Genomic DNA, 14,183 nt, shown 5'->3' on the forward strand with positions numbered 1-14,183 from the left:
CACAATTCAGTGGGCTACACGCTGAACGTAGTATCGATGCTATCATACTAGTATCTGATACCAATACCAGCGTTGGTATCAGTAGTGTCGATATTTGGAATGATCTGCCCAACTCTAGGAGAAGGAAACTTTTTGAAGACCTTCCCGTGTTTGCACATGAAAGCAGTCTTTAGCTGCTTTATTGCAAACATTACACTGCATGCAAATATGAAACCATTAAGCTTAAGACAAATAGCAGTCCACAGCTTAAGTGCCCAGTCATATTTGAGTGAGTTTAAATAGGCTGCAAATAAATGTATTCTTATTGTCAGGGTATACTGTATGTCCCTTGGAAAAATCCCAACACTCTTATGTCTGTTGCATCACTCAGTGTTTCTTTGTTGCTATGTTACATTCACTAGTTCACCGAGGAAAAATGTTTTGGTCATCCATAAAAATGATGCTCCTCGCTAGTGTTTTTTATCTGTTGTTCCTCTGTTCTTTCATATAATGTCTGCTCATCATGAGGTACATGCTCATGTAGAAAAAAAAGGCTTACCACACATACAGAAATATTTCTCTCTCTCTCCCACCCTTCTCTCTCTCTCTCTCTCTCTCTAACTCTCACGCACACAGAAATTCGTGCGCCTGCCTCCGCGCATACACACTGCGCCGTGCGCGCAGGCGTGCACGCCCGCAGACAGTCAGCTGTGTCCTTCCCACAGCTAGTAGCACGAAAACAGAACACACTGCCTGTCCCTGCCTTACACACATATACACACACAGACCCATGTGCACACACAAACTCTGAAACAGCCCTCTACACACTCTTAAAGGGACATGACACAAACTAACGCATTATATATCAAGCGCCAGCCCCATACCTGGATAATCAATTATTTTTTATTAGTATTAATATTATATTAAATTGAAACGAAGCTTGTGTGTCTACAAGCATAAAACAAATATAACTCGGAGCTAGTGAACAGTGATAATTCCTTAATGCTCTCATCCCTGTGTCTTCATAAGATGGTCACTTTTTAATTATTTTATTTTTACTGTATAAACTATAAGCATGTTGATACAAGATCACAGAGATGATCACATTTTACAGTGTGTAAAAAATGTTGCATTAGTGAAATAGTAAGAGTCCTTTGAAATTGAGACAACACGTGTTGCCCCAAATATTCTTTGAATATATAAGAAACTTTTTTTGGCCTTATGATAAGGTTTGTGAATAAAGAGAGATAAAACTGGAAAAAGACTAAACAGATTAGGATAATTTTATCATCTGTATATACAGTGGGTGTATTTGTCTGCTAGTGACGCTAAAACGACTTCTTTATCTTCCAGAACGCATAAAATTGATAATATTTTATACCTCGGGACACTTTAGACACACAATGAGTGAATTATGTGCTTTAAGCAGCTGACCGTACTGATTGCACAACAAAACAAAATTAAAAAGATTAAATTATAGCAGAATAAGAGTTTTCTTCAATTACTTGTGTTCCTACTCCTCCTCCTTTAAGGGCCGTTGAGGTCAGAGAACACTAGTTTGGGAGGCAATAGAGAAGTATTGCATGGAAAATAAAATACAATAAAATAAAAACACTAAAGGCTTCTGATTTGCACTTATATGTCAGCATGATAGCATCTATGAGTGGTGTACGCCGACTGTCCGAAGGCTCAGCAGTCAAAGGTAATAACAGACATCTTTTTCTGTGCGCACAGGACTGGGGTGTCTGGTTGCCCTATACGGTGTCACTGCATGACTGGTGCTATGACTGGCCACAGGGGTAATTTAGAGGTACACAGGTCAACAAGGGTGGGTATTTGGGACTATCAAGCCCCCATCTGCTGTGGCAAAATGAAGCCCTGAATCTTTAGCAGGATACATATTGACATATAATTGCTTAGAAAATGTTTCAAAACACCAAAAGCATTCAATCTGAATAATCTTGTGCTGTATATGAACTCACATGTAATGTAAGGCCTGAATTTGAAGGCCATCAAAAAGAACTTGAACTTCAGCGAAGTCGACAAAAACTGAGTCACTGTGCCTTTAAGAAGCCCCCACCGTCTCGCAACAGGGGGGGCGTGAGCTGAATCCAGGAACAGCGATTGAAAAAAAAAAAAAAACGCTCCACCAGCGGACTGTTTCAAGTTCCCCCCGGCTGAAACCCTGCCTGATTTGTGGGCAATGTTGGGGATGTAGAAAAAAAGGAAACCGGAGCAAAGAGAGCGCAAGGGAGAGATAGGGAGACAACACTAACTAGGTAGCTATGGAGATAGTAGGTTTTCCTGGTAGCTTTCTTTGACAGGTGTCGAGTGGGATAAAATAAAGTATCAGAACAGCCTCCAAGATGTACGGCAAAGGAAAAGGAGCTGTTGTCCCCTCCGATAGCCAAGCAAGAGAAAAGTAAGTACAATATTGCACTGTCACAACTGAAATCCAGCAAAGAAGTGTGCTAAGGTGGCTCAACTTGCTAACTGATGTGGAGCAGTTCAGTCACTCCAGCGGAGTCACGCATGTTACTGGAGCTCTTTTCTAAAATTTACCGGCTACTTCAAGTGAAAGCTGTGCTACTTTATTCTTCGTGTTTGCCACTTTGTTTGTACTCGTGCCTCTACCTTTCTTCTTATGCATCCTCCCAACTACAGGCATGGCTGCTAAGTTAGCCCAAGTGGCTAGCTGCACTGCCAATTTCACTCTTGTCTTTCTTGTTTTCTCTCAAGTACAAAAAAAGGAAAAAGAGAGAGAAGCGGCAGTTTGAGCAACTAAAGTTGCTCCACTTTTACCTGCAGGGAGTGTTTTCTGCGCGTGCTTCCAGCGATAATGTCTGAACGTGCACTCGGGAGCATTGATGGGGATCCCACGTCCATCTCTTTGCCCCTCGCCCCACAGTGTGAGGAACAATGCATTTGGAGCGACGCCGTGCATTGTAGCTAGCATGCTTTGTGTCGCCTCGCTGAAGCAGCAGGTATAAATAGAATACAGCTGTTTGGGGCTTTGTTAAAAACTAGCAGCGGAACGTGCTCGAGAATTGTTCCAGAAACCCAGACTGGTTACATTGTAGCGATGCCCGTGTTCGGCCAGCGAACAGCCGCTTGCGGTCTCCGCGTAAAGGGGAGCTGCGCCTCCTCTTTAACTTTTGTGGCCCGTGGAGATTTTCTGCAGTCATCCCGAGTTGTGCGAAGCGCCGGCGGGGACAAAGTGCTCACAAAAATGCCGCCGCTTTTTTTTTTTTAAACCGTAGGAGTTCCACATGGGCCTTTTATAGTGGTTGGTTTTTGTTTTGTTGGGAAACTTAGATGGCGTTAGCTGTAGCCCTCCAATCCCTTTGTCTGTGTGCCTCTGTCTCGGTGCCTTGTTGTTCGCTCTGAAGATACGTGCCGCACGTTTAGCAACACTCCTGTGAGTTTCGGAGCTTTCACGTTAGTCTCAAAAAGATTTGTAAAAACCCCATGTGCACTGGTTCCGAAATAGAAGACACGCTTCTCTGCAGTGTACTTCCTTTCCTAAAAGTCACAGCTAGCAAAGCGCATTGGGACATTTATTAAGATTCGTTAAACTTTGGTTAGATTTAACAGTTTGGGAGTGTTGTGCTTTGCAAATGGTCCACAGTGGGGTCGGATTCTCTACGGTTAAATATCCTGCTGAAGAAAAAGGAAGAGGGAAGAGCTTTCACACAGGTCAATGCTTATCGATTCGTCCTCAGAGCGGATGAGTTGGACACATCAGCTCTGACTTGCCGGACCGGTCTGAGCTGAAGTGGGACCAAATTGTGAGACTCGTGTGCATGTTTGCATGAAGATCAGCAGGCGCCACGTTACCCCACACCTTCTATTCTGTCATTTGTGAAGCCATCTGCTTTATTCTTTTCCTCTGTGCGTGGCTTTTACACCTCTTTTCTCCATCTGCCTCCCAACTCTCACTTCCCCATCCACTGCTGCTCCTCAGTCTCTTCATCCCTCACTTCAGTGTTGAATTATTGAGACAGACTGAAGCAGCTGCTCTCAGCTTTGCGTCAGAGTTGAGAGAGACAGAAGAGAAAGAAGGAGACAGAAGAGAGGGAGATATGGTGGGCAGGCTCATCCATGTTTAAAGAGGGGGTTTTGTCGGGAGCCTCAGGCAGGATGTCAGGTGTGCCGACCGTGTACATCAGGGAGATTTCTCTCTCTGTGGAAGTGAGTTTATGCACGCGCAGATGTCCCATCTTTAAATGTATAAGAGCGTAGTGGGCAGGGAGGTCAAAGGGCACCTCACATGAAGTGGAAGAAGGAAGAAAAATTTTCTTAAAGCAGGAGAGAGAATACCAACCAAGTAGCGTACGAGTCAAGCTATGTGGAGGCCACACAACCTTAACAATTGGCAGAAAAAGGGTTGCTTCAGTTTTTTAACCTCCCCTGATGAATATAATATCACACACTGCTACTTGACTGCTTCTCTAATCTCCTGTACCACCTGCTGTTCCCTCCACTGTAATACTGGGCATGTTCCCGTTTTTGTTCCAGTCAAAGCCATTTTTTCGTCTCTCCCTTCACTCCACCAACCGCTAGTGGCTCCTCACCTTAAACTTCTCTTTCTTTTTCTATGTCCAAGCTTCTGAGCTTTAATAATGCAGTAGGCCAGGTGCACACACAAGCTGCCCCTTCTTGCAGCCCACATACAAAAAACCCCACACACATACACACCACACATAAAAAATTCATTGAAGGCCTCTTGGGGGGCATCTGCATCGTGAACCTCCCATCCCCAGATGTAACACCAAGTCCTTACCCGTTTCCTTCCAGTCAAAACTCCTGTGTAAGGATGCACATGTATTGAGGAAGCCTGTAAGCCTGCAGTGTGCAGGGACATGCAGACAGTATCAATATTTGAAGCACTTGCTGTATCCTAAAGCTTCCTGTGAGCTTTTGCCAGGCATTTCAAAAATATTTAAAACTGGTTTTAAATCCAAGGAATCTGCGGGTGTTGAGGTGCAGAGGTAGAAAGCTCTATGATGCATAGCATGTGTGTGTGCGTTGTAGGTGCTTGTGTGTGGCTCAATGCTAGACTGACCTGCAAGTGGCAGTGACTTACACTCTACACCAGCGGTCACAGAGAGCTCTGTGACCTACAAATTGCTAGGAGCCTCAGAAAGTGGTCAGATTCCCCTGGCTAAAGTGGTCAAGTGTTCGCGTGTGTTTGTTTCAGCAGAAGTGCAGCCTTTAGCCTCATAAGAGCATTGGTTATTTGTACAACAACTAATCTGCCACGCTGTCTGTTTTGAATTAAGTGGTTGCACTCGGGATGGTTTCTTCCTTTTGAAATATCAGTGCACTATGAGAGATTTATTTATCATGGAATATAATAAAAAATATGAATTCTTCTGCGAAGAAGTCAAGGCCAGTTGTGCTTTGTTTGTTTGTTCATCGATATGTCTGCCTGTTCATTTATGTGCTCTTATCTCTGTGACTATCTGCAACAGGGAAACACCCTCGGTTATTTATTACCTTCCAAGCAGGTCAGCCCACTGTACATACGCAGAGAAAGCAGCACTTTGAAACTGTTATCTCTTTCCGCATGAAGTGCAGGACTACTAATGATACATGTTCAACCTGGACTGACCCATTGATAGTTTAGCCTTATGTAACACATGTGTCATTATTGTTGACTGAAAACCGTGTCTGCAGCTGGGATGTGTGTTTACAAAGAAACTTTCAGTTTCTGTTCTCTCTTGGTCTCGCACTCTTAACTTTTAAGACAAGTTGGGTAGTTGCAAAATGTTTCTTTTATTGAAATTCCCGCCTAGACAGATCACTTAAATCTATTCAAAGTAGCAACCAATAGGAATGTACCAGTTTATTGTCGGCTAATGTTACTGCCATTGGTTAGACTCCATTTATAGTTTTCTGTATCTGGGATCCAGGTTTATTAGTTACAAACACAATTTGAGCTCATTCAAAATCGGTTGACAACTTTATGATTAATACGCAGATCTTTGCTTACCTGACACAAAGGGTACAGTGGAAAATTACAAAAACAAATCGGTTTCCACTACTGTCTAAATTATTTCAATCATTAGTTCTGGCCCAGAATTTCCAACTTGTTGCAGCGCTAGTATACAGTGCATATTATATTATTAAGCTCAGGTCAAGAGGACAGAAGGTTGTGCACCTCATGTCGACCCACTTGAATGCCAACGACGCATAGCGGCATGCAGGACTCTAAGGTGGCTTACAGTCTCTATAGGCTTATACATACATTGTGTGAGCAGTCTTGGAAGTTTGCAGGTTTTGAGTCCAACAATGTTGGTGAACGGGTGTATTGATGGTTATATACATGTGTATATATGTATGAAATATATGAATGACACTCAGAGCTGGTCATGGATGATGATGAATTTGCCACCTTCAGTTTGATATCTTGTGTTAAATCATACACATAATGTGTTCTGCTTAACTTTTAAGAAACATGCATTAAAATCCGCTCACTAGCCCCGTAAATGTCTTCTGCCTGTTTTCTCTCGTGAAGGACAAGGTTTGAACATGTAGGGACTAACATCACTGCTGTTACTGTCTATTTGCCTATTCATATCTTTCACAGACTACATTTGCATACTAACAATGCATATTTTAAACATTTGCATACCATTTGTAGTAAGTACAGGTCAGTCACAGATCATATCTCTTAACGTAACCCATGGCAGTTTTTTTTTCCATTTCTGTTATTAAGCCTTGAACCTCACAGAGAATTTGTTCATTGCTTTACTATCTGGATGTTTATTTTAAGCGCATTTATTTAATTTTTTTTCCTTCAGTACAGGTTATTAGTTTAAAGAACAATGCTCTACATGATTGTGTTTATAGCCTGGGATGATTTGCAAAACATACTCCTAAAAGAGACAAGAATAAGGAAACAAGTGCAGTTTAACATCCCCATAGCTAACACTGGATAATTCTGAATACTAGCACAATGGCAGTTGAACCAACTTCATACTTTTATTGAGCTTCTAAACATTTTTTTGAAATCAAGTTGGATGATTTTGATATTTAGAATGGAAAAACTAAATGTAAACAGGGTTGTAAAAACCTACAGTTTTCCGAGGGATGTCCACGAGGGCAGTCGCATGCCCTGGAACGGGACTGGGGTGAGGCCCTCTGTCATCTCCAGACACAAGCAGCTGGAGGCAACTGCTAGTGATCCTTCCACAGGTTCACCTAAGGAAGTCTTGTTACAGCAAGTAATTCTTTTACTTTTAAGTAAGAACAGTAATCTGGGGGTTTGACAAAACATGTACTGGAGCTCAAGCTAGTTGCTTCAAGCTATTTCTAGAAGTCCTTGCTTAAACCTTTTTTGCATGTCTGTCTGCAGCGTCAGAAAGCAGGTGAGACACTTGCACACATTTAGACATGAAGTACAGGCAGCTGTGCTACATGTAAATGTATAGTAAATAGTTGGACAGGATCAGTTAGCAAATATTTGTTACTTCACTTAAAACAGGTGAGCTGTCACATAAAATTGACCTTTATCCCAATGACAGAAATTTGGAGTTAATTGTTATACTTGTTTTGACTGTTAATCTAAAGATTTCAGATTGACTTCAATTAAAAAAACAAACAAATTTCATAAAAATAATATTATGTTGATGGAGTGAAGTTTAAAACAAGCCAGCACTTGACTAATGTACAGCATGCACTCATCAGCTTTATTGATTGGTTAATAGAAAATCAGAAAACTGTGATATAAACCCACCATAACTATCCCCAAATCACAGGGTCGCGCCATCAGGCGTCCTGATTAGTCAGAATAAATTTTACATTTACCAGATTGTGACCAAGAGGTGACGCGTCAAGCCTAAACATTTGAGAACATTTGACAAATGATTTCTGAGCCTCCAGTCGATGGTCCTAATAATAGTGGTGGATTAATTTTCTTTTTATAGACACACCCCAAGGTTTAATCTTAGTCCATATGCACTTCAGGACCACAGCTATGCACAAACCTAAGGGTAATTTGAGTATTTGCAACCTCGGCGGTTATTAAACTGTCTTTATCCATTTTATTTTCATTGAATGCTGATAGAACTTCCTCTTTAGCATCTTCTTAAGAGACTTAAATGCATTAAATATGTTTTAATAGATATTTCATCTTATGAAGAAGTAACTTTGGAAACGAAGACAGAATTGGGGGAAAAAAAAGCTGTCAGTGGTTGAAAACAAACTGAACAACATCCTAATTATCTCAAAATCATGTGTCATTGATCAGTTCATCGACTAATGATAGGGACTATGACACTAAGCTACTGTCCTTCTCATTAGGACCTTATTGGGCTGTCAGAGGACTGTCTGCTCTGGGCATACGGGGCACTGTCATATCCACACTGCTGGTCGATTGATGGTCCATTAACAGCCTATTAAACATGACTAAGTGAAGGAGTTAGGAGTACAATGTTGGGCCAATGGGGGTTTCCCACTCCACAGCATGGATGTCTGTCTGTTAATAGACCCTGGTGGATTGCCATTTTCAAGTGTTGCTGGCCTGTTATAATAGCAGCGATTTTGAAAAGTTTGACAAGAGCTTTTAAAATATGGTTGGAACGATTGGGAATGCCTGTCATGTGCAGCTATTTCTGCTGGTATGTGGTGCTTTGAATAGAAGCGTATTCTTCAAAGAGTCTGACTGTCTTTAGGTTTTGTTGTGATTAAAGGAGTTTGGATAATTAGGCTTAATAAAATGCACAGAAGCAGTAAAGTATAGCAAACTATACAGACCACCTGGAGTCCCAGAATGTTTAAGTGAGATTTATGGTCTAGGAGAACAGAGGCGCTGTAGAGCTTCAGTCACAGGAGCTTTTGTTTTTCTTCAGTGACTTTACAGCCATCCCGAAATAAAGTGAAGATAACAATACGGAGGAGCTCCAAGTCTCCGGAACTTTGAGCTCAAGGAACTAATGTCCAGGAAGTGTTTAAGGAACTGAAGGTTCATTTTGCCCCTTTTGTTTTTACTGTAGTGTAAAGACCCATAAAGACGAATCAAATTAATCACCAAGTGAGGAGGTGATGAGGTTATGACAAAATGTCCAGATGCTTTAGCAAGGCCATATGCATTACTTTAAAAAAATCACTACTATAAGTTTTTATTATTTATTTAATAATTAAAAAAAATCCAAATAGAAGAGTCAAATCCACCTAAGTTAAATTGTAAATGTACAGCAGTGTTATGAGTATGCATGTATGCATAGTATGGAGTGTAATACTGGGATATTTACTTGTATTAATAGAACTATTCACTGTAATGAAAAGAACTATAATAACACAAGCAAAATCTTAGGTTGGTCATTGTAAGTCCAGTCTTCTGTTGCTGCATGATGTTATAGGTTAGCCTGATGGCTGAACGTTTGAACCTTTGTCTGAACTTTCAGAAAGTACTTCCTGTTTAACCCTAACAATATCTGACTGACATTTAGTTAACCCAACTTCTCTGTTGATTGAGGAAAGTTCTAAATGACTTCACCCTCCCTGACTTTTTTTATTTTTCCCACTCTTGCCACTTCCTGATAATAGTTTGTTCCTTCTTCACAGTTGAACAGTCGTTGATCTGTTGATACATAATCTTCATTCTTTTTGTCTAATTTGTTAAAAATGCAAGACAAAGACAGAGGAGTTTGACATTAATGTTGAAAAATATCACTAATTTTTCTTTTTCTTTTACATTTCAGGTTGGCGTTATATGTGTACGAATACCTGCTACATGTGGGAGCACAGAAATCAGCACAGACCTTCCTGTCTGAGGTAAGACGGCAGCCATGACATCGACTTTTTTATGCTGTACCGAGCCCGGTCGGTTTAGAAATGCCTTCGTTCTTTGCATCTTTCCTGAAAATCACCCTTATAGTTTAACCTTACCAACTCCTGTTCAAGTACATGTTACCAGAAACATTGGCCTTGGTTACTAATGAATGGAAAACGGCTTCCTGCATTACCAAGCTTTACACGATAGATCCCTCCTGTAGCTCGTGTTATAGCAGCTTGTACCCTCTCAGGCATACATCGTCAGTGCAAACATGCTAAACATGATTACAGGGTGCAAGGTGTTGCATAAATTTTTCATAAGGAAATCCTATAACGTTACACCGGATCATGCTCACTGTCCAACCAGGGGATCTTAGTGAACCGGTGAAGTAATGTTATTTCTAGCCGTTTATAGGCAGTGTATTGTAAACTGCATTGTCTCAAGTCTGCTGACAGCCCATTTGGGTGTAAGGAAGTAAATTAATAAGCTATACTCTAGATGATGATTGTACTTTACATTAAAAAGAGGAACAGTAGAGGGCTAATAGAAGAAAGATAGTCGGGAAGAGGGTGATGCACAGAGCCAGAAGGATGCCGATCTTCACATTCGATACCAGTGACAGTTTGAGACTAACTGATTATGTGTTCTTAACCTCGGACCTGCAGACATAATCCTCCCTCTCTAGTGGCCATAAGTGACCTCTTTTCTTCTGGCTTCCTTTTCCTTTCCCTTTTTCTTTTCCTTCTCTCAGATTCGATGGGAGAAGAATATTACATTAGGCGAGCCCCCCGGATTCCTCCATTCATGGTGGTGGTAAGCGATCTATTCAGTTGTTCTATTATTAGCAGAGCCTTTTTGCTTTTTATTCTTGTTTATTTCGAGTGAGTATGTGGATTTTTACTTGCGTAAACACATTTTACAGTGTGCATCTTAAACTGTGTATCCCCCCTCCAATAAATCACTACTGTTATGTGAACAAACAGCTGTAATCCAGGTTTGAGAATAATAAACTCAACACATAAATCAGTACATGCAACCATTCAAAAGTTAAGGTGCTTGGGAAATGCCACTTTTTAATTTAATTAAGGGTACTTGCCCATATTCATGATTTAAAGTGACTCTCAGAGGTGGGAGGTCTGACAGAGTCTCACCCTTGGGGTTGACCAGACTCACCGAGGGCGTGACCCCCTCCCTTCCTGTCTTCTCGCCTCTCCCCTCCTCCAGCTCTCCAACCTTCACCCCCGATTCTGAAACAATAGATCCAGATGGTTAGGGAATGGACCCCCCCTCCCCCCCCTCCCTTCCCCCTCCTCACCCTCTCGTCAACCTTTGTAGCCCCCCCACCTCCCACTTTTTTCCCCTTTGTTCACATGGGAGAGGGATTCTTGGTAGATTAACCCTTTGCATTCCAGCTTCCTTTGTGTACAGCCTCCCCCAACCCCTACCTCCACCCCCCAATCATTTCTCCCCAGGGCTAAGATTTAACCTTTAGGGTCAATACCTTACGAACTGATCAGCAGTTTCACTTGTTTTGAGGGATTGCCCTCATCCTGTGGTTCACATTTACGGGTAGAACCATGTTTGTTTTACTGTAAAACCCACATTTAACAGCATTTTTTTTTCTTTCTTTCTACCACATATTTAAACTTGGATGGAAATATTTAAGCCTGTTATTGGTATGTGGGTTTCCTGTGGATGCAGAGTCCCCTCCATTGTGTCCGTTTGTAGTTAAGACTACTGAGAATTGAGGCTACACTTAAACAGATCTTAAGCTTATGTAGCTAAAAAGAAACTGAGCAAAAGCTAAATCGTTGAAAATCTAAACTAAAAATTAAGCTGCTGAATTGTCTTAATACACTGAAACAGTAGCAGACAAGGAGTATTTTATTTTTCTAAAAGTCAGCACACCTAATGACCAAAACCACAGAAGAATACAATTTATTTTCATTTTTTTCATACTTCTTCACATTCTTGGCATATGAAACCATTTAGCTTTCACTTAAGACTTTGAAATCTGTTCAGTATAAGCTTTTAAATGATTCCTGGAAATGACTGGAGAATAGTTAAAATCATGCGTTTTAATGGGGATTTAAAATATGAGAGGAGTTGGCAGGTGTTTGGAGGAGTACTGACTAGTACCTGAATCACGTCTTTTAACGGGAAGATGTTATTTTCTTACCTCCTCTTAATAAAAGTTTAACATAGAGAGTGAACAACAGTGTTATAAGAGTGAGTTATTGAGCTCTGATGCTATTGAACCAGCTGTAAAAACAGCACACACACAGCTGAGTAGCTGATGCTTGGTTTGGACAGAACCACACCAAGAAGTTGATAAAAATGATGAGCAGTACCTGGTGATGTCACCACTGAGGAAGCTCTTGTATTGAGTTCACAGGTGGCCAAAAGTTTATTTGGATGAATGGGAAGTTTTATTGTCTCCTTGTGTTTAACAAGGAGAATTCATAGTAGAGATGGACCGATCCGATATTACGTATCGGTATCGGTCCGATACTGACCTAAATTACTGGATCGGATATCGGAGAAAAATAAAAAATGTAATCCGATCCATTAAATATCACGAAAGCACCTCACAAAACTTGCAACACGCCGTAACTCACCTCAGAACGTTAGCACGTCTGAGCAGTATGCATCACGTGATAGAGCGGCTGTGGCATGCGGGACCTGTCGGTGGTCTGGATAGCATTTGGAGCTTCGCTAGCAACCCGGCATTTCATCTCCGACAAAGTTATCCCCGAGAGAAGTAAAGCAAGTGTGTAAGTCCATCTCTGAATGTTTGTAAAGCATTCCTGCGTTAAGCTTAACAAACGATATATGGAGCGACTGCCTCTTCTTGCTGCTACTTCAATCATGAAACTGCTTAATGATCAGCTGATCGGCTTTTCTGTCGCGACTCCGTCTCTCTTGTTTGCTTTTGGCCCACTTTGCACCAGAAAGAGGAAACCAGCGGCTGAACAACAGCAGCACGTTTAAGCTTGATCAGCTGTTGTTCGAATGTATTTAATATTACTTTCTACTCGAGGATCTTTTTCTACGTAGCTGACGCTGGTAACTGTGCAGGGGCGGATCTAGCAAAGTTTAGCCAGGGGGGCCGATAGGGCATTAACAGGGAAAAGGGGGCACAAAGACATACTTTTCTTTCTTATTCTCATTTAAAATGTCTAGCTTTTAATAAATAATTATCTGACACCCAAAGTTTTAATTTGATGTAAAATGAATAGAAGTCAATTACTGTATATAGTGACTATTAAGTCTAATATACCCTAGTAAGCTATAGTACCTTTTCCTTTGGGAAGGTACCATCTGTGCAGTCTGCAATTTTGTTGAAGAAAGATGTTGAATCTATTTAATATTTCTTGAAAAATAATTGATTTCTGTGCATTTCTTTTCACACTGCATCAAATTAAGGTTGATTACGTCGATTAAGCATCATGAGGTGGAGCGTGAGGGGTGGTTCCCTATTTTTTATTTATTTATTTTTGTTGTTGCTGGGAGTTGGAACCCTATTAGTTAGGTTGCTTAATATATACGCTAAGTACTCTTTAAAATACCAGAATAGGGAGGATGGTGTAGGTTTAAGTCTATTAGATTGATCAGTATTGCTGAACTATGAAATATTTTTTTTTTGCATACAGGTATAACAGAATAGCTTTAGTGTAGTTGTTGTTTTAAACTTGAGTATGAACTTATACAAAATGCAGCAAGATATTTAAAAAAACAGTTTTGTTGATTAAAAAACACTATATCGGATTCATATCGGTATCGGCAGATATCCAAATTTATGATATCGGTATCGGTATCGGACATAAAAAAGTGGTATCGTGCCATCTCTAATTCATAGCTGTGGACAGTTCATCCTCATCAAAGGAGGAATTTCAACAATTGATCACGGTCACCAGAACAGCTAGCAGTGTCATCCGACATCATGACGACTGTTTACACTCAGTGGTTGTTGTGAGATACAACAAAAATAAATCAGAATATGTGTTCAAAGTGACAAACCCCCTATACCCCCCAGGGTGTAGTTTACATATGAAAATGTTGACAATTGTGAACATCCCGAACATTTAAAAAGAAAAACAATATTCAGTGCAGGGCCACACAAAGAACAAAGCAACATATTAAAAAAATTCTGAAAATGTCAAAGTACAGCATTTGCCAACCTTTCATACAAAGGCGACTCTGCTCCGTGAATCTTTGTAGAGCCTATGATGTAACCTACGTGGCCAACGCCATTGCCAGCATTCATGCTTTTGCGCAGTGTTAATTGTGTTGTGTCCCAGCATTTTATGCGGTGCCAGCCACGATACAAACAAATAAAATCCTGAGGCTTTTCCCCTCCTGCCTACCCGGGCTTTGGTGTGGTCAGTTTTTGTTGTCGTTGGTTTTGTTTGGGTTTTTTCGG

The 14,183-nt window shown here is 40.9% G+C and overlaps 1 protein-coding gene across 5 annotated transcripts in view; it reads left to right on the forward strand.

Annotated features, from left to right (window-relative positions):
* The first annotated feature begins 2,147 nt into the window (after positions 1-2,147).
* The window catches only part of zgc:110158 (single-stranded DNA-binding protein 3), a 39,785-nt gene continuing 27,749 nt past the window's right edge, over positions 2,148-14,183 (forward strand). For 2 of the 5 annotated variants that reach the window (XM_076877364.1, XM_024806281.2), the window contains exons 1-3: positions 2,150-2,401; positions 9,687-9,759; positions 10,512-10,573. In XM_076877364.1, coding sequence (XP_076733479.1) covers positions 2,346-2,401; positions 9,687-9,759; positions 10,512-10,573 — 191 coding nt within the window. In that variant the 5' untranslated portion in view covers positions 2,150-2,345. Of the gene's footprint in view, positions 2,402-9,686; positions 9,760-10,511; positions 10,574-14,183 lie in introns of all 5 variants that reach the window. The other 3 variants (XM_076877365.1, XM_076877366.1, XM_024806280.2) reach the window with 3 other exon arrangements.

This window comes from Maylandia zebra, linkage group LG19 (assembly GCF_041146795.1).
Source record: "Maylandia zebra isolate NMK-2024a linkage group LG19, Mzebra_GT3a, whole genome shotgun sequence".
In the NCBI taxonomy this organism is placed as follows: Eukaryota; Metazoa; Chordata; class Actinopteri; order Cichliformes; family Cichlidae; genus Maylandia; species Maylandia zebra.